At 44.2% G+C, this 27,377-nt stretch overlaps 1 protein-coding gene across 1 annotated transcript in view; it reads right to left on the reverse strand.

Moving 5' to 3' along the window:
* The window catches only part of DPYS (dihydropyrimidinase), a 77,044-nt gene extending 49,973 nt beyond the window's left edge, over positions 1-27,071 (reverse strand). The window contains exons 1-4 of the mRNA XM_072774195.1: positions 26,796-27,071; positions 10,935-11,093; positions 7,504-7,683; positions 5,318-5,507 (exon numbers count right to left, since the gene is read on the reverse strand). Coding sequence (XP_072630296.1) covers positions 5,318-5,507; positions 7,504-7,683; positions 10,935-11,093; positions 26,796-27,056 — 790 coding nt within the window. The 5' untranslated portion in view covers positions 27,057-27,071. The remainder of the gene's footprint in view (positions 1-5,317; positions 5,508-7,503; positions 7,684-10,934; positions 11,094-26,795) is intronic.
* Positions 27,072-27,377: the final 306 nt, after the last annotated feature.

Genomic DNA, 27,377 nt, shown 5'->3' on the forward strand with positions numbered 1-27,377 from the left:
AGACATGACTGGTGAGTGAATGCGGTCTGGGGCTGGGCAGATGGGAACTTCTATATGTGACACAAATATAGCTGGTTTGTCCAACTTTACACGTGGGGTATGGAGCAAGGGAGGCAGATTTTGCTTCCAGAAGAAAAAAGGATAGTGTTCTAGGGACAGCCTTCTGGTTCCCTTACCTCATTTTTGCAAAAGAGGCTTTTCACATGAAGGATAAGCACTAACCTAGTTCTAGTTACTCAATTTAGATGAACTAAGACTAGAAATAAGCATGAAATTTAAATTCCTTGCAAACTGTCAGAAGCAACTCCGATTTCAATGGCTTGCACATGAAGTTTTTATTTTCTTTCCTCTACCCTGCTTTTTGTTTTGTTTTGTTTTGTTTTTCCCCACAAGTGCTAAAAGAAAACATCAAGGTATGAACAAAGGGAAACCTCAGGCTTCAACTTAAAGTTGGTGGGCCTAGCGAACATTTCCATCTCTTTCTTCTTGGTTCACATCAAGACCCTGGTAAAGATATATGAAACATGGGCAAGACCCACAGCTGCTTGGAGAAGGAAGGAGGGACCATGGCTGACTAGAAATATGGGTAGATTTTAGGAAGACAAGGAAGTAGAGGGAAGGAAATAGAACTACTGAACTGAACTCAAAGTAGAGGAAGTCATGATGAGCACTTTTCTGAGGGTGGGAAGGGCAGTCAGCATCTCCCCACCTTTGCCTGAGGAACAGAGCTTCCTGAGGTGAAATCCATACTGCAGAGTGAAGCCCCACACTTTCAATGGAAGCTCACCAGGGACCATGCCCCACTCCCCTTCATAGAGCTCACTGTCAGACTCACCTTCAGGTCAGGAGCTGCTCAGGAAACAGACCTGTACAGTAGCAGCGGACATACACGCCCGCTCCCTACACTCCCCATCTGAACTGTCCAGTCATGAACCCAGGCAGTCCAGGATCATGACCCTTGGACAAAAAAATAAACGACACAAAAAGAAGGACCAAGACTTAAAAAAAAAAAAAAAAGATGAAAATTGACTCAGCAAGAAATGGATGTGGATGTCCATTTCTTTCCCCCAGGTTTGGGGTGTTTTCAGCTGATCTTCTTTTAAATATACTTTTTGTCCCTTTCTCTTTCTCTTCTCCTGGAATTCCTTTTTTCCATTGTGTTTCATAATTCCTGTAGGTTTTCTTCACTCTTCCCATTCTTTTTCCTTTTTAGTATTCTGAATGGGTAAATGTTCTATCCTTCTGGTCGTTGACTTCTGCATAGTTGAGTCTACTTGTGAAATTCTCTATTTAATTCCTCAGTTCAATTACTGTACTTTTTAACTCAAAGATTTTTGTGGTTTTGTTTGTTGATGGTAAATACTTCCTTGTCAAACTTCTCATTTTGTTCATGCCTCTTTTTCCTAATTTCATGTAGTTGTCTGTTGCTTGTAGTACACTAAACTTCTTTAAGAGAATTATTCTGAATTATTTGGCAGTTCATAGGTCTCCATTTTGTTAAGGTCAGTTACTGGGGCTTGATTAGTTTCCTCTGGTGGTATCATATTTACCTGATTTTGTGTATGTGTGTGTGTGTGTGTGTGTGTGTGTTTCTTGATTCCCTAGGTTTGTGTCTATGTGTTTAAGGAATTGGGATTCCCTTCTAGACTTTACACAGTTGCTTTGGCAGAACAATTCACCACTCAACTCAGTTTGGGTTTCTGAGTGTGTCTGCTAGTAATGTCTTTGGGCAGGTGGGGCTTAATTTATCACACTTTTCCAAGCTTCAGTTTTATCAGTCACAAAACTGATAAAACTTGGCTTAAGCATTGTTATGACAATTTAAAAAATAGTATATATTAAATTGCACTAATTACACAATATATAGTAAAACAGGAAATGACATGAGACATATTAAAATATGTGCCAGGGGCAGCCTGGGTGGCTCGGTGGTTTAGAACTGCCTTCAGCCCAGGGCCTGATCCTGGAGACCTGGGATCAAGTCCCACGTCGGGCTCCCTACATGGAGCCTGCTTCTCCCTCTGCGTGTGTCTGTGTGTTTCTTATGAATAAATAAATAAAATATTTAAAAAATTAAAAAATTAAAAAATAAAATAAAATAAAATATGTGCCAGACACATATGAAGTACTCAACTAAATAATGTTGTTGTTATATAACTATTAATGCTCATGCTACTCTCTTCTGGGTAGATAGCTGGCAATTCAACAATAATATCAAATTTAGTAGCATTGTATCGCTAGGCTACTATAATATAGAATTAATAATTGGATCCCTTTTGTGCTTCTTGGAATACTGATTCTCAAATTTTAATATGCATATGAATCACCTGGGGTTCTAGTTATAAGTGCAGATTCTGATTCAATGTGTCTGGGATGGGGTCCAAGGCTCTGCATTTCTAATGAGCTCTCGGGGGATGCTAGTGCTGCATTCTAGGGACCACACTCTGATGGTGAGGCCCTGATGACAGAATGGGCTGGCAAAGATATTTACAGATAGCATGTGTTTATATCATAAATTTCTAAGGCTAAATTATTTCTTATTTAAATATGATAACAATGAATAGATGTGTATTGCTCTTTTATGTTAGATTTTAAAAATTTGTTAGATTATAAATGAGTAAAAGGCATTCACCATGTGAACAGTTTGGCATTATTTATGGCCAACCCACCCCCTATGCCTTTAGGTTTTCTGCTTGATCACATGTGAGAGTTCATATGCCAGGTGTAGGAAACCTCTTTTGCCAATTTATTCTGGACCTCTGCTGCCTCTGATGGTTGTAAATTAGAGCATTTTCACAAGTGTTACCCCAGTAGGTCTGACTCCACCAGAATATTTGGGTTGATATTTTAAATATTTCATATTTACAATCCTTTGGAAAGAGATTAGCAATATCCAAAAAGTATGTATGCATTTAGCCTTTGAACCAACAGTCTCACTTTACTCTGAGGATCCTCTCCTGTGGCAGGCAGAATAATGGTGCCCAGACATCCACGTCCTCATCCCCATAAGTTGTTAATACGTTCTCCTATGTGGCAAAAGAGAGTTCATGGATGTGATAAGTTAAGAACCTTGAGATAAGGACTTTCCCCTGGATTAACTGGGTAGGCTCAATGTAATCTGAGAGCCCTTAAAATAGAAGAGAGGGGCAGGAGAAGAGAGTATAATAATGCAATGTTCCCCATCCACCACTGCAGCTTTGGACATGGAGCAAGGGAATAAGAACCAAGGAACATGGTTGGTCTCTAGAAGCTAGAAAATGCAAGGAAAGGGATTGTCCACCTAGAGCCTCGAGGAAAAGGATAAGCATGGCTGACAACTTGGTGTTAGCCCAGTAAGATGTGTGTTAGACTTCTGACATCCAGAACTGTAAGAGAATACATTTGTGTTGTCTTAAGCCACTGAGTTTGTGGCACTCTGTTACAGTAGCAACAGAAAACTAGTACATATTTTGCATAATATAGCATATGTATAAGGCCATCACTGTGGTTTTATATGCAAGAGCTGAAGATTGAAAACAGCCTAGGTGTCCAACAGTAGGGGACAAGTTGAACAAATACAGTGGCATACTCTGCACCTGTAGGAAAGAATGAAGAAAATTCTCTATACCTAACATAAGCTGACCTTCAGGACATATTTTCAAGTAGGAAAAAAAAGCAAGATACAGAATATGAGGTATACTATTTTACCTTTCAAGTAGGAAAGAAAGACAAATAAGAATAGGCATATTTTTTTTCATAAAGAGAAACACTATAAAGATAGGTCAGTAATAAATTAATAAAAATAATTAGTGATGGAGTGTAGGATGAGTTGCCAGGGAAGGAAGTAGGACTTCTCTGAGAATATTTTTTTAAAAAAATATATAGTCTTAAATAAATAAATAAATAAATAAATAAATAAATAAATAAATAAAATACATATATATAATCTTGACTTTTGGACCATGTAAATGCTTTACATATTCCAAAATAAAATAAAATTTAAATGTCCATATTTAATAGTTTTCTGTCCATGATTTACTCCAAAACCTTCTCTAGACTTTTACTCTGCGCCTAATGGAATTTTATCCCAGTAAAAAATTAATACCTCAGATCAACAAACTTTTTCCTGACAGAACTGTCAAAATCGTAGCTTGAAGTGGGTTAAGATTGCCCGTTTCTGCTGACTGTGCTATTTCTTAAATTATATTCTGACATTATGGACCTGACTGACAGGCTGTATAGGACATGGTACATCATTTACAAAGCAAGTAATTACAGAGCGACCAATTCCATAGAGTTGGCAACAGAGCCACCTGGTGGCAGAAAGTCAGTATTTTCTTTTTGAAGTGCTGCGCTCTTTGACACTGAAATTATATTACTGGGGATAATAATACTTCTCCCTGGGAGAAGTAACCAGAAATAGTTGATAGTAAGACCTTATCGGCTCCTGTGTGAAACTGAGTTTAGTCTTAACACAATATGTCGATGGATTACATTTTTAAAACGCATTCGACTTGCACAAAATCCCTATTGAACATTCATGCAACAAGAAGCAATTTTGACAAAATTAATTTTAGCGTCAATTAAAGAATGCCAAATCTATTTTCATAATTTTATAATCCATATTTTAAAAATTCAGTTTCTGTTTAAAAAGAAAACAAAGAGCCAGGATGATTTATAAGATTATTTCTGACTTCCTGGCTTTTAAACATGAGATGATACGATAGAAGCTACTAGCACATCCTAGGAGTGTCTATTATGTGTGGTGGGAAGGGCTTTGGTTTTAAAATATTAAAATAATTGTCATAAAAATACTATTTGGATAAGTGCTTTAATAGCTCTAATACTCAAGAAAGTATCCCAAAAATCAATTCAATTTAAAAGAAATTTGTTGAGCATCTACTATGTACCATCCTGATTCAGGTACTAGGAGGAACAGTGGAGATGCCTAAGAGACAGGTAAGCTTCTTTAGCTAACCGGAGAGTTTGCTTTTAGCCATCAGATTAAAAAGCGGGCCGCAGATTAAAGAGTGGGGTACCTGTGGCTGAAGGAAATGTCTTGAGGTTTCCAGGATGGTGGAGAAATAACCTAAGGCACAGAAGCAGTCATGAAGATGAGCAGAAAAGGAGGGTAAAACTAGACACGCAGAGGGTGCAAGAAAACAGTGAGGATGTTAATAAAAATGAGGAAGATAAGCTGCAGAAACTCATGTGTGACCTTCTCATAAGCAAAGCAGGAGCTGTGGCCGATTTACTTCACTCTTCAGCTAACATTGAGCTACAGGTGAGCTTCTCGCTCAGGAATTACCATCTCAAAAAAAAAAAAAAAAGGAATTACCATCTCTCCTTGCATCCGCTATGACCTTGGCTGCAGACTTGCTCATCACGTGCACGACGTAGAGAGGGCAGTTCACGGCGCTGGCTATGGTGATGGCTCTCAGCGTGGCCTCTGCCTCCACTGCTTCAGGGCGGCACAGCTCATGGCCCTCTGGCCCTGTTATCCCCAAAGCCAGCATCTTCTTTGCTCCCTACAAAGACAGTGGGAACCGACACATGTGCAAGGAAGGTTTACTGACAAGTACCATTATCTTAATCTAAATTAAATACATGGCCAAGCTTTCAGATCTGTTAAGTGCAGAGGGGTGTGTGTGTGTGTGTGTGTGTGTGTGTACACCATGTGTGTATTTAACAAACAGAATTTTACCACATGAACATGACACTTAGTATATGTTAGGTTTTCATACGTATATTTCACAATTAAATTATTTTGATTGAAAAGCTAAAAAAGGACACCTGGGTGGCTCAGCAGTTGAGCATCTGCCTTCGGCTCAGGGCATGATTCCCAGGTCCCAGGATCAAGTCCCACATCAGGCTCCCTGCATGGAGCCTGCTTCTCCCTCTGCCTATGTCTCTGCCTCTCTCTCTCTCTCTCTCTCTCTGTGTGTGTGTGTGTGTGCGTCTCTCATGAATAAATGGATAAAAATCTTTAAAAAGGGGATCCCTGGGTGGCACAGCAGTTTGGCGCCTGCCTTTGGCCCAGGGCACGATCCTGGAAACCCCGGGATCGAGTCCCACGTCGGGCTCCCAGTGCATGGAGCCTGCTTCTCCCTCTGCCTATGTCTCTGCCTCTCTCTCTGTGTGACTATCATAAATAAATAAAAATTTAAAAAATTTAAAAAAAATCTTTAAAAAGAAAAGCTGAAAAGATATGAGGTTAATTCTAATCACATTCTTTTTTTTTTTTTAAGATTTTATTTATTTATTCATGAGAGACAGAGAGAGAGGCAGAGAAACAGGCAGAGGGAGAAGCAGGCTCCATGCAGGGAGCCCAACGTGGGACTCGATCCCAGGTCTCCAGGATCACACCCTGGGCTGCAGGCCGCGCTAAACCACTGCACCACCAGGGCTGCCCTCTAATCACATTCTTATTACTAGCTCAGTACAAAATAAAATAAAACCAAATATTTGAACTCCCAATACTGTTGAAGTGACTCATATTATATAAGCAGCTGTGTTTTTAATTGAATCATAGTCTTCACCACCCTCTGCCCCACCCACTGAATGATATTGGACCAGACATTTTTCCACTCCAAAATGTTATTTCTTGCTTACAAAAAAAGCAGGAAGTCAACACTCCGAGTGGCAAAATAACTGGCCCGGTGTCACAGCTAGGAAGCGGGAACATCCAATTTAAACTTTGGTCTGCTTGAGTTTACAGCTCAGGCTTGCTTCTCGTGATCCCTGATTGCCTCCTGACCACCCAGCCTCACTTTCCCTGACTTTAAAGTGAGCTGAGCCTAGGGAGAAAAAAAAGTCAGCTAATATAAAGGGTAAGAGACAGCTTTTTAAATCTTGCAGATGATATACCCTTTGGGCATTAAAAATGGAACTCACATGAGAAATAAATACCATCTAGATTCCTCCAGAGCACATTTTAATACCCAGTTTCTGAAAAGAGTGAGGCTTTAAACAGCACTTAATACACTGCTTAAGTCATCAGATCCTGCTCATTCCATACTCTGGCATTCTGAACCAGCAGGCAGAGCTACTAAAAGAAGAAAGAAAGAAGAAAGAAGAAAGAAGAAAGAAGAAAGAAGAAAGAAGAAGAAGAAAAAGAGAAGAAAGAAAGAAAGAAAGAAAGAAAGAAAGAAAGAAGAAAGAAAGAAAGAAAGAAAGAAAGAAAGAAAGAAAGAAAGAAAGAAAGAAAGAAAGAAAGAAAGTAAGTGCTGGGATACACAAAGTATTTGTTTGAGAAACATGTTTGAGATCTGGTCTGCTTGAGTTGACAATTTTAAATAGCAGACTTGAAAAAGGGAAATCTTCATTCCAATACATATACCACCTGAATAAAAAGAGCACAGACTTAAATAAACCGAATCAAGTATTTCCAAGCCACACAACATTAGTTTCTGAATTTCCATTCTTCCAATGCATAGAATGATTTCACTTACTCGGGTCCAACTGTCTTCAGCTTAAGTCACGGCCATTTCATTTGTGGCAAAGCTCTGAGATACAAATGCTCACCTCTGCAATCAGATCTCCATTTTCAGCGTGGACCAGAGCAATCGCTCCAATTTCCTTGCACTGAGAGAAGGCAGCGTACAGCTCCTCATCCCTCACCATGTACAGGTCCTTATAGGCCATAAACATCTTGAAAGAGTTCACACCTTTGTCTTGGGTAAGGATTTTCATTTCTTCTTTAACCTAAAAGGGAACAACAGTCACACACCAAAAAATGCCATACTTTAATTTAATAATAATTTCAACATTTTCTTCAACATTCAAAATGTTGCATTCAGAAGAGAAATAAGCAAAATAAGAACAGTTTAATTCCAGAAAAAAATGCAGTTAAGGCCTTGTTCTTTCCCCCAGGTTAGACCTCGCTTCATCTGATAAAGGGCTGTTGGAATGATGCTTTTAAATCATGAAAGTGTTCATACCTTGCCCAAAAGTACTTAATTTCTTTACTTGGACATAAAATTGTCAGCATCTATCTCCTGATGGGAGGAAATTATTTTAGAAAATGAAAACAAAGCCCTTTGGCAGCAACAGAAGCAATGATGTCTCTAGGAGGAATCAAAGCTAATATGAGGTAAGGCTTGGGGTTCAGGTCTGAAACCCACAGGATGGACTCTCAGGTGGAGGAGGCAGACGTGGGTTGAGCCTCCAGGTGGCTCCTAGGAGGTGAGAGACTCTGGACGGGCTGGAAGGCTCCTTAGGAGCCTTCAGATGTGCTAAAGGTAAGGGGCAAGGGGAGATCCAAACAAGCTCAGGAACTACCCTTGCAGGTCCAATTCAAGTCTCAATAGAAACTAAAAAAATCAAAATAAAAAAAATGGTAGATTTGACCAAATAAAATTGTTTGAATTTCTATATGGTAACACACACACACCCAACATATGTTCTAGGCATAGGATTATTTCTCTTGGTTGTTGTCTATGAACCTTATAAGATAAAGTCTTAACATTGCAGGTAAAAAATACTACCAACAATTCAAACAGTAAATACAAATGACTAATAAGCATGAAAAAAATGTTAACCTTTTTGCAGATTAAAAAGTGCAAATTAAAACAATGCAATTTTTCCTATTGAACCAGCAAAGTTTACAAATGACTCTGTTATCTGTTAGATTACTCACTTCTATCACTATTTATTCCCTTAGTAATTTTTCTTACTTTTCTCTGTGGTGCTTTATCACCCAGCATGTTATACACTTACTTTTTAATGGCTTCCTCCCCATTAGAATTGCAGCCCCATAAGAGCCAGGGCTTTGTACAGTGTGTCCCCTGCCATATATAGAAGACTGCCTGCTCAATAACTATTTGCTGAATGGATGACTGGCTAACTGAAAAAAATATATTTATACACACACACACACATATTTATATAGCATTTCCACAAAGAAATGGAAAAAACATTAAAATGTTGAGAGTGGTCACCAGTTAAGTGATGGAATGAGGTCCAAGATATGTTAAGGGGCAATAGCAAGGAGCAGAACATGATATAGAGTGCCTCATTTTTCATTTTGGGGGTTTCTTTGTTATTTGTTTTTTGTTTTGTTTTGTTTTGTTTTTGTTTTTGTTTTACTTTTCTATAGTTTCAAGTTTTCTACTACTGAGTACATTATTTTTATAGTCAGGAAAAAAATGCCTTAAACATTTTAGCATATGCACATGGTGGGCTTCCAAATGCGGGCACCATGGCTTAAGCCTTGCTGCTCCAAAAGTGTGCTACCTGAACCAGTGACACTGGCATTAGTTGGGATTTTGTTAGAAATGCAGATTCTCAGGCCGTGCTCCAAACTTGCTACTATGGGTTGACTTGTCCCCCTAAAATTCATATGTTGACATCCTCACCCCTAGTACCTTAGTACCTCAAAATGTGACCTTATTTGGAAATAGAGGCACTGCAGATCCACTCTTAGGGTGGGCTCTAATCTAATATGATCGATGTTTTTATAAAAGGGGGAAATCTGGACGCAGACACAGGAGAATGCCATGTAAAGATGAAGGCAGAGGATAGGGTGGTGCTTCTACAAATCAAAAAACATCCAAGATTACCAGCAAACCAGGAGAAGCCGGCAAGAAGCATGCACCAGATTCTCCCTCAAAGCCCCCAGAAGGAAGCAACCCTACCAACATCTTGATCTCAAACTTCTAGTCTCCGGGACTGTGAGACAATACATCTCTGCTGTTTAAGCCACTCAATCTCTGGTTCTTTGTCACAGCAGCCCTAGCAAACTAATGCATTTACTGAACATAATCTGTATTTTAACAATTTCACCAAGTAACCATTTGCATAGTAAAGTATGAGAAACACTGTAAGGGCAAACATCATTGCCTTTGCTCTGTTATAAAATAAAGAGTGGGAGGAAGGAAAGAAGGAGGGAGGGAGGAAGGGAGAAAGGAGAAGAGCAAGAAGATCCTAAAAGCACAAAAGAGATTAGATGCATCCCTTAGAATGGTGTTTTGGAAAAAAAATTAACTTTTGCTATGGATTGTAAACCTTGCTACTATGTTTGCTGAACTATCTGTTAAAGATTCTTTGTTTTATATTAATTTGGTACCTGAATCCCAACTTTTAGGAGGAAATACAGGCATAAGTTACATGGTAAGTTCAAATAAAGTCACCCGTGTGAAACCCCTTCTGGTAAAAGGATTCTGAATTAAGTCCAATATGGAAAAACATATGGTGGTGATTGAAATTAAAGTAAAAATTTCTTCCAAAGTACACATACACTTTTTTTTATGAACAGAAATAAACGTACTTTAACATCTCTCAAAACTATCTTCAAAATGTTCCTGATCTGTCCCTTCCTTGTTTTTTCTCCAGATATTAAACATTTCTTTTTTTTTAATTTTTTAAATTTATTTATGATAGTCACACAGAGAGATAGAGAGAGAGAGGCAGAGACATAGGCAGAGGGAGAAGCAGGCTCCATGCACCGGGAACCCGACGTTGGACTCGATCCCGGGTCTCCAGGATCGCGCCCTGGGCAGGCAGGCGCCAAACCGCTGCGCCACACAGGGATCCCGATATTAAACATTTCTAATGGAAGTTCTACTCTGTGGGAAAATATCACTTAGAAGAGCCTGGAAATGTTAAAATTGAGACGTTCAGTACTTTAAAAAGTTACAGTAAAAGATTTTATAATTCATGGATTATGTATTAGGAAAGGCTATTGTGAATGAGTACAAAGGATTTATCCTACCATCTTTATATGCTTAAACATTTTTTTTTTTAGTTTTTCCAACTGATAATACTTCATAGGATTCCAAACTCCAAAGGTACAAAAGAATATGCAAGGAGAAGTCCTCCCTCTAATTCTGACTTCCAGTCATCCAGGGAAGCAACGATATCACCATTTCTTACGTTTTGACATTACCAGTTTCTTGATATTGCACAGAGCAAGGACTAGGAGACAAAATGGAAGAAATGGACCCCTGGTGGTTCACCTGGTCACTCCACCATGTCACGGCCACATGAAGGCTGTAGTCACAGCAGACTTTGGGATCAGCCCAGCTTCGCCAGGTCTCAAATGCCTGGATGAGGGAACCGCCTTTCTGAGGAATGGCAAAATCAATGATCATGGTGGTGCCTCCCGCAAGGGCAGCCTGGAATCAGAAGAAGATTTCAACAGGTTAGCCATCAATTATCTAGCTGAGTCATTTATCTCCTTGAATGCTACGCATTTGCAAGCCCTTGGGCAAGCTTGATGAGTCTAGAAAATTGCACAATGATGCTGCCTTTTTAAAAGACCCAGAGGGACATGGGGCACCTGGGTGGCTCAGTCGGTTAAGTGTCTGCCTTTGGCTCAGGTCATGATTTCAAGGTCCTGGGATCAAGCCCACATCAGGCTTCTTGCTCAGTGGGGAGCCTGCTTCTTCCTCTCCCTGACCCTTCCCTGCCTTTGTGCATGCTTACATGATTTCTCTCTCTCACAAATAAATAAAATCTATAAAAATAAGTAAATAAATACCCAGGGGGGACACGAATAGACTTTTCACAAATTAAAGTTGGAAATACTAAAATTGCTGGAACTGCTTCTGAAAAATGACATATCTGATGAAAAGAAAATGGCCCAAACAAAACTGAGTGAGGCCTAGAAGGAAAACCTGAGATGAACAAATGGAGAAGATGCAAAACTTTTTCTTCTCCAGAAAACTGTGTTTATTGCTGTGAGATCCCATTTCATTAGAACCAGTTGGTGAATTGTATCTCCACCTGCCCCATGCTCCATGCAGAATTGCGGGAGACTCCCACAGTGCCCGCTTCCCCTTCATTCCCCACCACCAACGGGTGACCTTTGTCTCTCCTTAACTCCCAGCTGGCACCTCTAATCCATCACCACTTCTCCCTCCCATTTTAGTTCAGCCTGTTCTCATTCTTCACCCTGATGTTTAGATCTCAAGTTTTGCTCCGGCTCCCTCCCATACAAACTCCTCAGTGCAACTAGAAGTACATTCCAGAGCATGGATGTGACCACTTGACTCCAAAGGTTAAAACTGAATGCTTCTCACCACCTCTGGAATGAAGTGGAGTCCTGTTAACATCGTCTACAAGGCCCCACGTGATCTGACTCAACTCATATTTTCCTTGATAGGTTATATTATAGTAACTTATGATTAATTTTAAAAGTTGTCTTAGTGTCTTTGATGAACTACTGAAGTTGATTTTACTTAAAATAAAATCACAAGGTGGTTAATGTGCTTTGAGCTGCGGTAGTCAAACAAGGTAGGTGAAGAAAACAGAGCAGAGGTACAAAGGCTCATGCAGTGGTTAAGGGCACTGACCAAAGAGGCTGACTCACTCCAGGGCAGGAAGCTCAGATTCAGCACTTACCAGCTGAGAAGGCATCAGCCTGTCTCCCAAGTTCCTCCACCAGCAACCCCATCACCCTCCCTGTTAACGCTGTAAAGCCACCCAGATACACCAAGCGATCCCATGTCCTACCCAGTTTATTAGCTCTATTCTTGCTTACTTCAATAAATTTTTATTTTTCCTAAGTCACTTAGCCCCACTCCAATTATTTTTGATCTCACAAATCTCACTTTTTGTACAGGATCCTATACTTTATCTCTACTTTTAGATAACATTGCCTGATTCAAGGCAAACAGTACGTATTTGTATTTCTTAAGAAATCCCCATTGGTTCATGACAGTAATGACAATACTAGAAACAAAATCCTCAGGCTCTGTATTTTTATTTGAATGCAGATTAATCTTCCTGCCTTCTTTCTTATTTTTATTTTATTTTATTTTTTTTGCCTTTTTTTTTTGCCTTCTTTCTTAAAGTGTCTTCGCAGTGCATCACAGACATTCCTTGAGGATGAAGGGCATTTTTTTTTTTTTAAAGAAAGTGTTGTTAATTAGAACATTAGAAGAAAATACTTATTTAGTGTCTACTGAACTATAAAATCAAGCTTAAAGAACTATTCTTTCCATTCTTTCCATATTAAAAGTCTTCTACATTCAGGATGTGGGCAAACTAGATACACTGCTGACGGAAATAAAACAAGATGACACAGCCACTTTGGAAAGCAGTTTTTCAGAAAGTTAAACATGGAGTTAACATATGAGCCAGCAAGTCTAATCCTAGGGATATGTCTCAGAGAAATGAAAATAGGTCCACACAAAAACCTGTACACAAATAAACTCTGAGCAGCATTATTCCTAATAGTCAAAAAGTGGAAACAACCCAAATGTCCACACACTGATGAATGGATGATAAATTGTGGTATATGAACACTATGGAATCTGAGGAAGCAATGGCATAAGCTGCAATGTGAATGAACACATGCTGAGCAAAAGAAGGCAGTCACAGAGGATCACATACTCTAGGATTCCACTTGTATGAAACATCCAGAAGAGGCAAATCCATAGAGACCATAAGTAGGATAGTGGTTGCCTTGGGCTGGAGGGGTTGTGTCAAGGTGATGGCTAAGGGGCACTTGGTTTCTTTTTGGAGTGATAACATGTTCTAACACTGATTGTGGTGATGGTTGCATAATTCTAGGAATATACTAAACACAACTGACCAGTATACCTTAAGAGGCTGAATTGTATTATATAGGAATTATATCTTAATGAAATTGTTACCAAAAAAAAGTTCTACTATGTGTAAGCCATTAAATGGAATGAGGGGGTGGGAGGACCCACAAATAATCAGACAGAGTTTCTCCACTTGGATGTCTATCATCTGGAGGGGGGATGGAAATATGCATTAGTAATTATAATAAAATAATCAGTTCATAATGACAAGTGGCGAGTATACTTCTACAATAAGTGGTAGCATAGAAAATGTTAAGTGGAGTGGGGGTAAAAATTGCTAAGTTCCTTAGAAAAGGCCCAGGGGAAAGGTTACCAGGAATTCAGAAGAGGAAAGGATAAACAGACCAGAGGAAGTGTGGATTTAAATTAGCACTAGGACACACACATGAGGTTGCCAACTGGACAATAATATTTAACTTGCAGTGAGCATTTCTTATGTGCCAGGAACTATTCTGATGTTCTAGATGTTCTAATTTTTGTAATCACCTCACCAGATCTGCAGCAGGGAACACTAGCCTCATTTTAGGGTTGAGGAAACCCAGCACACCACTCTTAAATAACTTGACAAAGGCGGGATTGGAACCAGGTCATCAGGCTCCAGAACCTGTGCTTTGAGGAACAGCCACCACCACCAGGTCACTGTGAGGAAGGACTCAAGTGGAAAAGTCAGACGCTCAGTAGAAAGTGGGAAAGGGCAGAATTAAGACCTAGACTAGGATTGATGTGAAGTATTGGTTCCAACAAAAGGAAGGCCAAGCTGTTGGCAGGGGTAATAGGACCCTGTGAGCAAGTTCTGACTGGGATGACTGATGGTTGCAGAGGAGGGAAAGGAGCTCTTGCGTGCAGAGGGAGCATGAGTTTGATGTGGAACATCCCAAGTGGGTGGCACACGTCCACTTTGTGTATTTGCACACAGAAAGAAATGCAGACCCAATACTGAGGAGCAATTGAGGCAGAAGAAGGTTGTGACACTCACCTTGGGGAAGATGTCTGAGGGGTCCTGAGGTTGGCTGAAATGACCCCCAAGAGAGAGAAGGGAGGCATGATAATATAAATCACAATAAATGCTCCAGAACATTCCAATACTTAGCAGGAAAGCAACAGGGCCAAGCCAAGACAAACACTTACAGTGGCTGTTTCTGGGTGGCATGATTGCAGGTTGCTATAAATTTCCCTCTAGTTAAGTTTTATTTTTATTATTTGCCAACTTTTCTATAACAATGCACAAGTTTTATAGGGAGAAAAGAAGACTTTACAGATAGATGATAAAAACGCCTGTGTATGCTATGGAAATAAAGTACAGACTATTGACAGTGTTCTTGCCAGACTGCAGATGTGATGATGGTCAAAGGGCCATTTTCTCAAAGGACAGTAGATCAAAACTCCTGGTGCTACAATTTGAAAGCTCCCAAATAAGGATTAGTCACACCTGCTCCACCTCCCTGACTCCCCAGGAGCAGGGAAGAAAGAGGAGACTGTCGCTTACTTCTCCTCTCTTTCTTCTTGTTCTATTTCTCCTCCCACCTCTGCCTCCCTCCCCTCCCCTCTGAATGGAAACAAATTTCAAGAAGCTCTAGTGAATGGGAGAGGTGTGGGTAGAAGTACAAAAAAACACAAAATCTGCCAGGTTCCAAACCATGGGGGGCACAAGCCACCTTGGGTCCTGAAGAACAGCTGCCAGCCACTGTCTGCACCCCAGCCTCCTCTGAACCTCCTCCCTCCCCCTCCCCTGGTCTCTCTGGTTACCCACAGTCCTTTCACTGCCCAAGGTTATCAAAAATCCCCAAGTATTATTTCAAGACCTGAAATGTCCCCTTCCTTTCACTGGATCCGGGAGCCATGTGCCAGAGCAGTGGATCTGTATTCCCTAAATAGAGTGTGAAGGAGATGTGCTCCTCCCAGGAGGTATTTACTTCTTCAGAGAAGGGCTTGTGAATGCTCAGGCCTGGGGTAAGTATCTTATACATATTAGCCCATTTAATTAAGCCTCGCTGAAGTCTGGAGAGGTAGGAATGGTTTTTACTTTATAGTGGAGGATACTGAGGCTCAGAGATGTTGAATGACTTCTCCAAGGTAGCATAGAGGAGCATATGACCCTGAGGGGTAAGTCGCACAGTCAGCCTACTCTGGGCCTCAACCCCCGTGCAGGCCATTTTTCCTCAGCCACTCTTCCATCTCGTAGGATTTGATTTCCAGCCAGGTCATCAGTGAGTCACTACTTTGAGAAATGCAGAGGTTGATAAAATGAATCAAGCACCTAGGAAACCAAATGCCTTACGAAACAAAACAAATCCCATCAGACCGTGAATCAGAAAGCCACAAACAAAGCACAGTTTTACAGAGCTCAGTTGACCTTCATCACTGTGACAATCGCTATTGAAATAGAGTGTCCCAAGAAAATTTATAAGGAAGGGCCCTACTCTAGTGCTTCTTTACCTGCACACACCTACTGGCCCTGGAATAATCTCCTTAATTCAGCAAACCAACTGGTCAGAACATCATATTTCTAGCCCTCCTCAGATATTTTAGTATCTGTTTAACTACTTTTACCATCAGACGCTTTTAGGTTCACTACGCAGACATTCATCAGGCTTTACCCAACATTTGAGGAATGAAAAAAGGTTCAGCAGGGGAGGGAGAGCCAGTAAAGGGTGAACATTTCTCTCATATTTCTGAGTGAACCTGAATTGTTTCCTTTGTTTTTACTGTTGATTGACTTCACTCCACTTTATTTGTCAGATAGCCAAACAAAATGTATTTACCTTATCTAATCTTGGCTCATAAATCAATTCTTTCAGCTCCTAATTACTTTGGCTGTTCTCCCTTGAAAACTTTCCAATTTATCTAAAGCCTTCTTTTGGGTGGAGGAGAACATGTGCTGTATCAGATGCAAATGTGGTTGAACATAAACTGAGATAAACTCCAAAGAACAGCCGGGTCACAATGTTATATAACACAAGGTTCTATTTAAGAATGCATTAGGTTGTAAATCATTATAGAAAGCATCTCGAACATTGTCTTCCTTTTGACGGTGTCACCAAATTTTCATTTCTAAGTTCATCTTGGAACAACTGACTTTGTCTCATTAAAATCAGTCATAAGACCTGCTCAATCAACCCAAATAAAGCAGAAGGGAATCCAAGAGGACATCTGAGCCTCAGGGAGAAACCCCTGGACTGAATTCTCAGCTTTCTCATAGTCACTAAGACTTATGAAAACCAACTTTATTACCCCAATTTATGTTCCAATTCTGAAACACCTTCGGCTTTGTAAGGTCCTTGAGTCTATACTGCCTGTCTCCTTGGGTCCTTGAGTCTGAAATATTAGCCACACCATCATTAATCCAACTGTGCAAGCCAGACTGAGGAGACTCCTTGACATTTATCTCTCTTTTTCTTGACATCCTCAGAGCCAGCCCATTGGGAAGCCCAGCTCTCCACCCAACCCTACAAATTCCATGAATCTCTTTCCTTCCTGTGTTCTCACCTCTGCTGCCCAGTGCTATCTTACATCTCCCAATGGAACTAGAGCAGTAGTCTCTTCACTGTCACCTCGTCGCCAGCCATGCTTGCCACTGCCAATCTTATATTGACTTCCCTTTGCCCTTAGGATGGAAAAAAAAGACAATTATTACACATAAGGCTGAACTTTAGCTGACTCCTCTGCTTGCTCTTGGGTCACCTGCCTCCAACCCACTCGTCCCACTCCAGTGACACCATTCCTCCCTCTCCTTGGAGAGCTCTGAGCTCCTTTCTACCTTAGAGAAAGACATTACTCCTGCTCTTCCCTCCCCAGCCCCTCTTCTACTTGATCCAGTGACTATAACCCTGGCTGCACACCAGCATTGTCTAGGGAAATTTATCCCATCCCTCTGAGATCCTCATTGGGTGGATGTAGTTTCACCTCTGTATGCCCCATGCCCATTACAGTGCCTGGTATATAAATGTTCTTTAAATGTTTAAGGGAGAGTTTATAAAGAAAACCACAGTCCCAAGATGGGATCACTTATGGTAGGCCAAGTCACCAAACCAGCTTAAAACCTAACCTAATTGCAGTTTAAGTCTCCCTCAGAAATGTAGTCAAGAACTTTTTGGTCAGCACCAGTGAGGTAATCTGTCACACTCGCCCTCTCCCAAATAACTTCCTTCCCCACACTCCTTTCTATAAAAACCTTCCATTTTGTAGATACCTTGTAGCTTCTTTCTACTTGCCAGATGGCATGCTGCCTGATTTAGGAATCGCTTAATAAAACCAATTAGATCTTCAAATTTACTCAGCTGAATTTTTGTTCTTTAACAGGAGAAAGGAATAGAGGGATCAGTGAATTTCCCCCAATAGGTGGGAGATGGGATAACTTTGATGGTTCACTTTAACAATAGCAAAATGGGAAAGCAGTGTTAAGTTGCATGTTAATATGACATTGCTTTAAAATATTGCTAGCCCTACCCATGTAGTTTCCTGGTTCCTTCTGTGAAAGTGTTAATGCAGAATGTAGACCCTGAGAGCATATGAAAGCTAAATGCTCAGTTGTGTCCAAAGCCTATCAATTAATCAGTGTTAACTAGGATTGTTAATACAACAGATTGTAATCTATATTTGCCTCAAATGATTTCTTGTGTGTGTGTGTGTGTTCTTAAGATTTTTATTTATTTGAGAGATGGAAGAATAAAAAACACACAAGCAGGGGGGAGTGTAGAGGGAGTGGGAAAAGGAGAAGTAGATTCCCCCCTTCCCCCCGCAGAGCAGAGGCACAACACTGGGGCTCTATCCCAGGACCTTGGGATCACGACCTGAGCCAAAGGCAGACACTTAACTGACTGAGCCACCCAGGGACCCTTGATTTTTTGTGTTTTTGTTTGTTTGTTTTGTTTTTAAAGATTACACTTTGTTTTACCTTTAGCTTTTAAGGTCTTTGTTTTTATGTGTAAACAGACTCTCAGGGTTTGGGAATGCATGATTACCATGACAACAACTTCTCTATTAGATGTAATGAAACATAACTGAAGAAGCGTCCTCCCTCAATTTGTGACTTGACATGTGATAAGAAGAGCACAAAGTGGAAGTGAGCAGTAGACTCTGGGTAGGTGCTCACTTATCAGTCAAATAGCTTGCTCAGAAACATACCTTGTGATGCAGCAAGCCATCAGGACTGGCAACCTCACAAAAGGAAAAGGGAACAAAGACCACCATGGTTCTCATCTCTCTTAGCCCAACCACAGTGCCTGCCACTTAGTGGGTTACCAAGAAATATTTGTTGACTGAAATAATAGAACCTAACCATTAACTTGAAAAATCCTTATTTAGGATTGTTCCATATTAGATGGCAGTGACAGGGCCCAGAGGAGTCCACTGTGCCGTAAAAATATTTTTTTAAAGATTTTATTTATTTATGAGAGACACAGAGACACAGGCAGAGGGAGAAGGAAGCAGGCTCTATGCAGGGAGCCTGACATGGGACTCGATCCCAGGGCTCCAGGATCACACACTGGGCCGAAGGCAGGTGCTAAACCACTGAGCCACCCAGACGTCCCATAAAAACCATCTTGAACTGAAGGTGTTTAAGAATAGGTGTATGTGTGTGTATGGGGGGGAGGGGTGAACTCCCTTATCTGCCTAAAAGCAAAGACTCTCAAAAGAATTCAACTGTAATGAATCCCCTTCTAGGAAGTTTCACCACCAGGAAAGATTGTGTCTTAACACCTGAGACTGGAAACGTGAACCACACCTCAAGAAACCCTGTCAGAAACTATCATATCTCCCACCAATTCTCTTAAGAGTCCATCTGTCTTCCTAAAAGCCACTTGTCTTCCCATAAGTGCCCTTTCTAATCCTCTTCTCTTATTAAGGTCATTTATTTTCCCATACATGCGCTTCTCCCCCTTCCTTTCCCCTGTTAAGGTGGGTTTATTACCCAAAATTTTAATTAACCCTTGAGTCACATTTTTTCTTTGAACTCACAAGTGCATGAAAAATTTAAAGACCTGTCTTTTCTCTTGTTAATCTGTCTTTTGTTGGTTAATTTGCATGCCTCAGTAACCAAACCTAAGAGGTTACAGGAAAAAGTTTTTCTTTCCAACAACAGCATCAGGGAAACCTTGATTTCTACACTACCTTTGTTGAACATTAAAAACATCTAATCCAGGCAAATGAGGAAGGAAACAAGCAGTGCCACTTAAAGGCATGGAGAACTCAAGTACCAAAACTGAGGGAAGACAAGTCCTAGATTCTGTAAAGTTCGGGGAAGGAATTCCTAACACACAACACCCTCAGTAGGGCCCTATCAAATGGTTTCAAAACCCATCAAGTGGTTTCAAATTAATCTTTGAGATTTTTTTTTCTTCCTCTGATTAGTTCCAAGATTAACTCTGTAATCAGTAAAGAGCTACTCAAGGAAATCAGAATTATAAACTCTTAGAGCTGGAACATGCAAACTAATAGCACAATAAGAATATTCAAATCTCAGCTTCACCAGCAATGAAATAAATTCTTGTTTAAAAACATTAAGAAATTCTATGTTTTTCCTACTAAATTGGCATTGATTTTTTTAAGGTAGCAGCTACAATTAGCTAGGATTCAGTGAAATGGGAATTAGAATGTATTGCTCGCGGAGCACAAACTGAAGAGCCATCTGAATATATGTATTAAATTCCTTCAAGACTGATCCAATAATCTTTGGTCTAGCCATTTCACTGGGGGGAGGGGTGATTTCTAAATCCATTATCAAGAATCTGTGAGATGATTTATGTTCCAACCTTGTTACAGAAGCAAAAATAAAAACCCCTGGAAACCACCCAAATGTCCACCACTGAGAAGATGGGAGGGAGCTATTAACAGTTTGTGAAACAGAATGAAAAATGAGGCACGGGGCGGGGGGCGGGGGGCGGTGGGGGGGGGGGGCACTTGGAAGGAAAGATAAATCTGGTTTGGAACATACTGAATACAGAATGCTTGTGGGATATCCAGGCTGTGAAATCCTCAGGCAGAAATAGAAGTCTGAGGCACAGAGACACCAAGACCAGAGTGAAAGCTCTGAGACTCAGCCTCTGCAAGGATAACAGAACCATGGAAATCACGTTCTCCAATGATAGTCAAGGTCCCGTGGAAATATGTGATGAATAAGGCTGTCTCTGAAGAGTATGCAAAATTTAGTAGAAAATGTTTATATGCCCCCCCCAAAAAAAAAGAAAAGCATGAAGACACACAGGAAGCAAAATGTTAAATTTATAGGTGACTTAAATATTATTTTTCTTTACACTCAACTATATTTTCCTCTTTTAAAAAAAGAAAACTAATATATATTGAGCATCTATAATGGTCTAGCATTTTCCCAAGGTCTGGATAATGAGTAACATATTGTTTTTATTACTTCCAACATTTTTTTAAAATTAAAGTTGTTCTTCTAACCGATGCATCATTAGACAAACAAGGAAATGTTAATAACCCTGATATAAGAAGTGACTTGCCCAAGGTCACACAGTCAGCCCAAACAGCCTCAGAAGCCCAGCCCTGAGCTCCTGCAAGCAACAGAAAAGGGGATTTGGCTTGCAAACAAGTTTCCTGAAGCACAGTTCTCCTACAAGGTGAAGAAATTCTATAAATACACCACAAACGCACGCTTAATCACATACCTTCCACTGCCTTATTATAAGTAATCATCTTGATGGCACTTTACCAAAAAGTTCCAGAGCAAAGTATAATTTCCTTTCTTGATAACTTTGAAAGCTTTTTGTCTTACACACAAAAAAGTGTTCTGCGTCTTTTCCCAATTAAAAAAAAAAAAAGATCCTTCCACCAGTTACTGATGCTGCCAGATTTTTATTTATTTATTTATTTTTCAAAGTAATCTTTTTAAAAATTTTTTTTTTAGATTTATTTATTTATTCATAGAGATGCAGAGGGAGAGAGAGAGAGGCAGAGACACAGGCAGAGGGAGAAGCAGGCTCCACGCAGGGACCCCGACGTGGGACTCGATCCGGGACTCCAGGATCACGCCGTGGGCTGCAGGCGGCGCTAAACCGCTGCGCCATCGGGGCTGCCCGCTGCCAGATTTTTAATGTGAATCCACCTACTCCAAGCTGCATATATGTCTGAATATCAATATATGAAAACTAGCCAAGCTTTTGTAATTTACTCTCTTATCATAGAATGTAGTAAAGCAAAGTCATAATTCCTTCAACTTTACCTAATTCACAATATCCACTTGAATAAAAAATCCCATTGTTTTTCCTCATGGATATTGAATTACAGGAAGACCACTGTACATGTAGTACAGACCAACAAGATGAAATATGATTTCTTTAAAGCAGAACATTACTTCTATTAGTTACATCAGATAGAAAGCTTTTACCTGTAATTAAGTAAATCAATTATAAGCTTTAACTCAACTCTGCCATAAATTAGATTGACAAAACATGTAACCTTTGGTTGACCTATATTTCGTTTTTTAAATTGGGCCACATCCCAATCTGGTGATCAATAAACAGGATACCACAAACAGGATCCCTCCTATGTGTCAGACATTATAAATGATCAGCCTTGTGCATGCAGAACGCAAACATTTGGAGCCCATCTCCTGAAAGCATCATATATCATTTTTCCTTTATAGCTTTCTGTACGTAAGGTACCCATTTCTGTATGGCCATAAATGCATGTACAAATGCCTCAAAAACCTAATGCCTGAGATGTGTATTTATTTTGATAACCTCTAGCTTTGGGAAGGTGAAGGGCTACTGTGTTTCTCAAGGATGACTGCTCTATTTTGCAACTTACCCAGCATTTTCACTGCATCATCTGCCACTAGGACAAATCTAAAACATCACGTTTTCCCAATAGTTTCAGAAAGGAAGAGAGCCTAGTAGGTAAGAGCCCTAGCAATGGCAGGCAGTAAGGAATTTGAAGAGTCCCATGGTCACTTACTGGTGTCTGACCTTAGGCAAGTGACTCAAATTTCAGTTTCCTCAATTGCAGAAGGAGATAATGGCACCCGAGATTGTTGGCAGATGATGCAGTTTCACACAGTGCCTGGCACACAGTGAGTGCTTAATAAAATAAATGTTACTTCAATACTATTAATACTATTGTTTTCAATATAATATACAGCACCAGCAGCATCTACAAAAGACTTCTTTGTTTCTTTTTCCCCCAAAACCAGAAACTCCAACATTGCCTTGGGAATTATTCTGAAGACTACAAAAGAGGACGAGGTGATTCCATAATGTTCTCCTTTCAGAACTCAAGCCGATACTTTAATGCTCTTTAATGCTCGTGTTTATCTATATTTACCCATCTGGTTCCCTTTTATGGAGTCTCCTCTGTTTCTGGGGGCAGGAGAGGTTATCTCCTGGGATCCAACCAATTCTGAAGTAGACTTTTGTAACTTAGTGTCTTTGGGAGTACTGTTTAATGTTCAACAGGAATTTAGCCTTTGCTAAATCTTTGACCTGAACATCTCTGACCATATTGCTTAATTAAGACCATCCTGTCTAATTAAGATCCTAAGGTCATGAAGAACATGTTTTTTTGTTTGTTTGTTTAATAGCTGGACAACGTTTAAGTATAGAAACACCTAGAGAATCAGCTGGTGGGTAAGTTCTTTCAGATGTTGATGACTGTAGTACCATAGTATGCTTCAAAGATCTGCCTTCTCATTTAGAACTGTAAATCTCTCCATGTTTAGGAATACCCAAATGTCCAAAGAACAACAGACAGAAGACTAAGAACCACCTTCCAGGGCCTTATAGCATGCATGCACCGATAATCTTGAGAAAGATAAGGAATGTTCTTCCTTTATTTTTTTAAATAAATTTTTAAAGATTATTTATTTATTTATTCAGCAGCGACACAGGCAGAGGGAGAAGCAGGCTCCATGCAGGGAGCCCGACGTGGGACTCGACTCCGGGTCCCCAGGATCACGCCCTGGGCTGAAGGCGGCGCTAAACCGCTGAGCCACCCGGGCAGCCCAATGTTCCTCCTTTAGAGCCTTCCAACTCTGCTTCCTGGCTTTGGGAAGGTGAAGGGCTTCCCAGGTTCTCTAGAACCCTGATGAGAAAAAGGAAGATGATGAGGGGAAATGATGCTAGTGGGCCTGGCAACTGCTGGTCCTAAGGAGCGACTTTGCACCTGGCAAACGGGTGTCAATGGAATGCCCTGCCATCAGCAAAGCACTTTGTTAATGATGAGCCTGTGATATGAGAAAGTGTGTGTACTGTAACTGAAAGCACCAGGTTACAAAAGTTCACTTACAGGTATCACACACACATACACACACACACTCGTACATACTTGCATAATATGATCTCAGTTATGTCAAATAAAGCATACTAGAAAGCGTAAAAGCAATACACCAACACAGAGATTGTAGGTAATATATTTTTTCCTACTTTCCTAATATCTTTTTCTCCAATTTTGTACAATCATGTATTGCTTTTATATCTGAGAATTGTATTTAAAACGTAAAAAATCAGTTCATTAAATTTCAGGAAATTTTCCTTGTTAACTAAAGGGCAAAATGGATATTCAATTTTCACAACAGATAATGGTATGTTCTACAAAAAAACTTTGACCACTGCCCTGATGATAAAAGTTAATAATTAGTAACTCAGAGTAGGCTTTCCAACTATTGAATTGAGCAGCCCACCCCAGATCTCTCTCTCTCTCTCTCTCTCTCTGGGTCAAATTGTTGTTTTTTCTATCAAACGTTCTAGTCAATCATACATGACTGGGAAATGTGGAGGGGTGTGTGTGTGTCGAGAATAAAACTACTTGAGAGAAGTTAGTAAGGTAAACGAGTCCAGACTGCTTGGAAAGCCTGCACAACCAACACCCGGACTAAGTAAACTGTTTCACACACGAAGGTTTAGGCCTTAAAGATATCAATACTTTGACTCTGGAAAGAGCCTTTTTTTTTTTTTTTTTTTCTCCTGCAGCCCCAAAAATCAAGTCTCAAGGAGGGTGAGGGCTTGGCGTGAGCCAAAATGCTGAATGCGGTTTTAACTTTATGGCGCTGTGAGGCAGCCTGGTTCACCTCTAGATCTCGTTTTCAGGAGCTTTGGAGAAACGCTTAAGGTTCTTTTCGTTGACCAGAGCCCCTGGGCCTTTGTGTCTAGAGAAACCCACGCGGCGGCCACCTGGGTTTGGCGGCCTGACCCTCCTGCGCCGTGGGCTAATAGATGCAGGTGCCCCAGCAGCGAGAATCAGGTCCCTATTTGACGTCTCCTGGGCAAGCCGGTTAGGAAGAGATGGGGCCAGGCAAAGCAGGAGAGACTCCTAACTGGGAAACAAAGGGTTGCGGAAGGGGAGGTGGGTGGGGGACGGGGGCCTGGGCGACGGGGGCTCAGGAGGGCACTAGGTGGGATGAGCCCCGGGCGGATACAAGGTATGCGGGCAAACCGAACAACTCAAGTCCCATCCTGGAATATTTCTCTTGCAAGTTCTTGTCAGGGCCGTGTCTTTTCTCCTGCAGGGTGGAGGCCGCGAAGCTGAGCACCTCCCAGCCCTGCCCAGACCCGTCAGCACGCAGCACAGGCCGCGGCCTTGGGGGTCAGGCCAGCAACTCCTGGGTGAAGGGATCTCTCCTTTGGTTTTGGCTGGAGATGGAACGCGGGGAGATGGCTGGGGGCGCCCGCTAAACCAACAGGCTCTGCGGATACCACGAAAGCCCGCGGGCCTCCACAGAATAGGGCCGCGACGGGAGCGGAGTACACGGGGCTGGGGGGGGCTCAACTCGCGCGGTCACCCCCCCGGGAGGAGTAGAGGGCGCCTGGCTCGGCCTCGGCGGGGCGCCTGCGACGGTCCCCGGGCTGCGCTGGGGCAGCGGGACAGGCGCGGAGCGACAGGCGCGGAGCCGTCGGAGGGGCGGAGGGGCGGAGGGGCGGAGGAGCGGAGGGGGCGGAGGGGCGGAGGGGCGGAGGGGGCGGAGGGGGCGGAGGGGCGGAGGGGCGGAGGGGCGGAGGGGGCGGAGGGGGCGGAGGGGCGGAGGAGCGGAGGGGGCGGAGGGGCGGAGGGGCGGAGGGGGCGGAGGGGCGGAGGGGCGGAGGGGGCGGAGGGGGCGGAGGGGCGGAGGAGGGACGGAGGGCGCGGAGGGGCGGAGGGGGCGGAGAGGGAGGAGGGGGCGGAGGGCGCGGAGGGCGCGGAGGGGCGGAGGGGCGGAGGGCGCGGAGGGCGCGGAGGGGGCGGAGAGGGCGGAGGGCGCGGAGGGGCCGGAGGGCGCGGAGGGCGCGGAGGGGCGGAGGGCGCGGAGGGGCCGGAGGGCGCGGAGGGGCGGAGGGGCGGAGGGGCGGAGGGCCGGAGGGCGCGGAGGGCCGGAGGGCGCGGAGGGCGCGGAGGGGCGGAGGGGGCGGAGGGGCGGAGGGGGCGGAGGGCGCGGAGGGGCCGGAGGGCGCGGAGGGGCGGAGGGCCGGAGGGCCGGAGGGCGCGGAGGGCGCGGAGGGGCGGAGGGGGCGGAGGGCGCGGAGGGCCGGAGGGCGCGGAGGGCGCGGAGGGGCGGAGGGGGCGGAGGGCGCGGAGGGGCCGGAGGGCGCGGAGGGGCGGAGGGCCGGAGGGCGCGGAGGGCCGGAGGGGGCGGAGGGGGCGGAGGGCGCGGAGGGCCGGAGGGGCGGAGGGCCGGAGGGGCGGAGGGCGCGGAGGGTTGGAGGGCGCGGAGGGGCGGAGGGCGCGGAGGGCCGGAGGGGCGGAGGGGCGGAGGGGCGGAGGGCGCGGAGGGCCGGAGGGGGCGGAGGGCGCGGAGGGCGCGGAGGGCCGGAGGGGGCGGAGGGCCGGAGGGGGCGGAGGGCCGGAGGGGGCGGAGGGCGCGGAGGGCCGGAGGGGGCGGAGGGGCGGAGGGCCGGAGGGCCGGAGGGCGCGGAGGGGCGGAGGGGGCGGAGGGGCGGAGGGCGCGGAGGGGCGGAGGGGCGGAGGGCCGGAGGGTTGGAGGGCGCGGAGGGCGCGGAGGGCGCGGAGGGGGCGGAGGGGGCGGAGGGGCGGAGGGCGCGGAGGGGCGGAGGGGGCGGAGGGGCGGAGGGCGCGGAGGGGCGGAGGGGCGGAGGGCGCGGAGGGTTGGAGGGCGCGGAGGGCGCGGAGGGCGCGGAGGGGGCGGAGGGGGCGGAGGGGCGGAGGGCGCGGAGGGGCGGAGGGGCGGAGGGCCGGAGGGCGCGGAGGGCCGGAGGGGGCGGAGGGGCGGAGGGCGCGGAGGGGCCGGAGGGCGCGGAGGGCGCGGAGGGGCGGAGGGCGCGGAGGGACGGAAGGGGCGGAGGAGGCCCCCCGGGGCGCCGGGCGCGGCGAGGCGGGTACCTGGGTGCCCTGGAGGAAGTCGTCCACGGAGCGCGAGCCCATGAAGGGGAACTGCATGTGCGTGTGCGTGTCGATGCCCCCGGGCAGGACCAGCTTGCCGGAGGCGTCGAGGACCCGCAGGCCGGCGGCGCCCCCGGGGGGCAGCAGGTGGCGCCCGAGCGCCCGCACCACGCCGTCCTCCACCAGCACGTCGGCCGCCTGCGAGAGGTCGGCGTTGACCACGCGGCCCCCGCGGATCAGGAGCCGCGACGGCGCCGCCATGGCGGGGGGGTGGGGGGTGCGCGGCGGCCCGGTTCGCGGCCCGGAGAGTGGCCCCTCGGCTCCGACTCCGGCTCCCGCCCCGCGCGCCCCGCGGGCTTATCCCTGCGCGCGGGCGGCTCCACCCCGAGGGCCGGGCGGGGGGCGGGGGCGGGGGCGGGCTCCGCTCCCTCCCCAGGGCGCCGTCGCCCCAGCCCAGCCCAGCCCAGCCCGGGGTCCCGTCCCCGGAAGGGAAGGTCTTTAGAAAAGGCACTTTGGGGAAAGAAATCCGCCTCATCCCTTCCCCCGAAGAGGAACGTGTCTGTCCAGGACACGCACACCCGC

This window comes from Canis lupus, chromosome 14 (assembly GCF_048164855.1).
Source record: "Canis lupus baileyi chromosome 14, mCanLup2.hap1, whole genome shotgun sequence".
NCBI classification, from domain to species: Eukaryota; Metazoa; Chordata; class Mammalia; order Carnivora; family Canidae; genus Canis; species Canis lupus.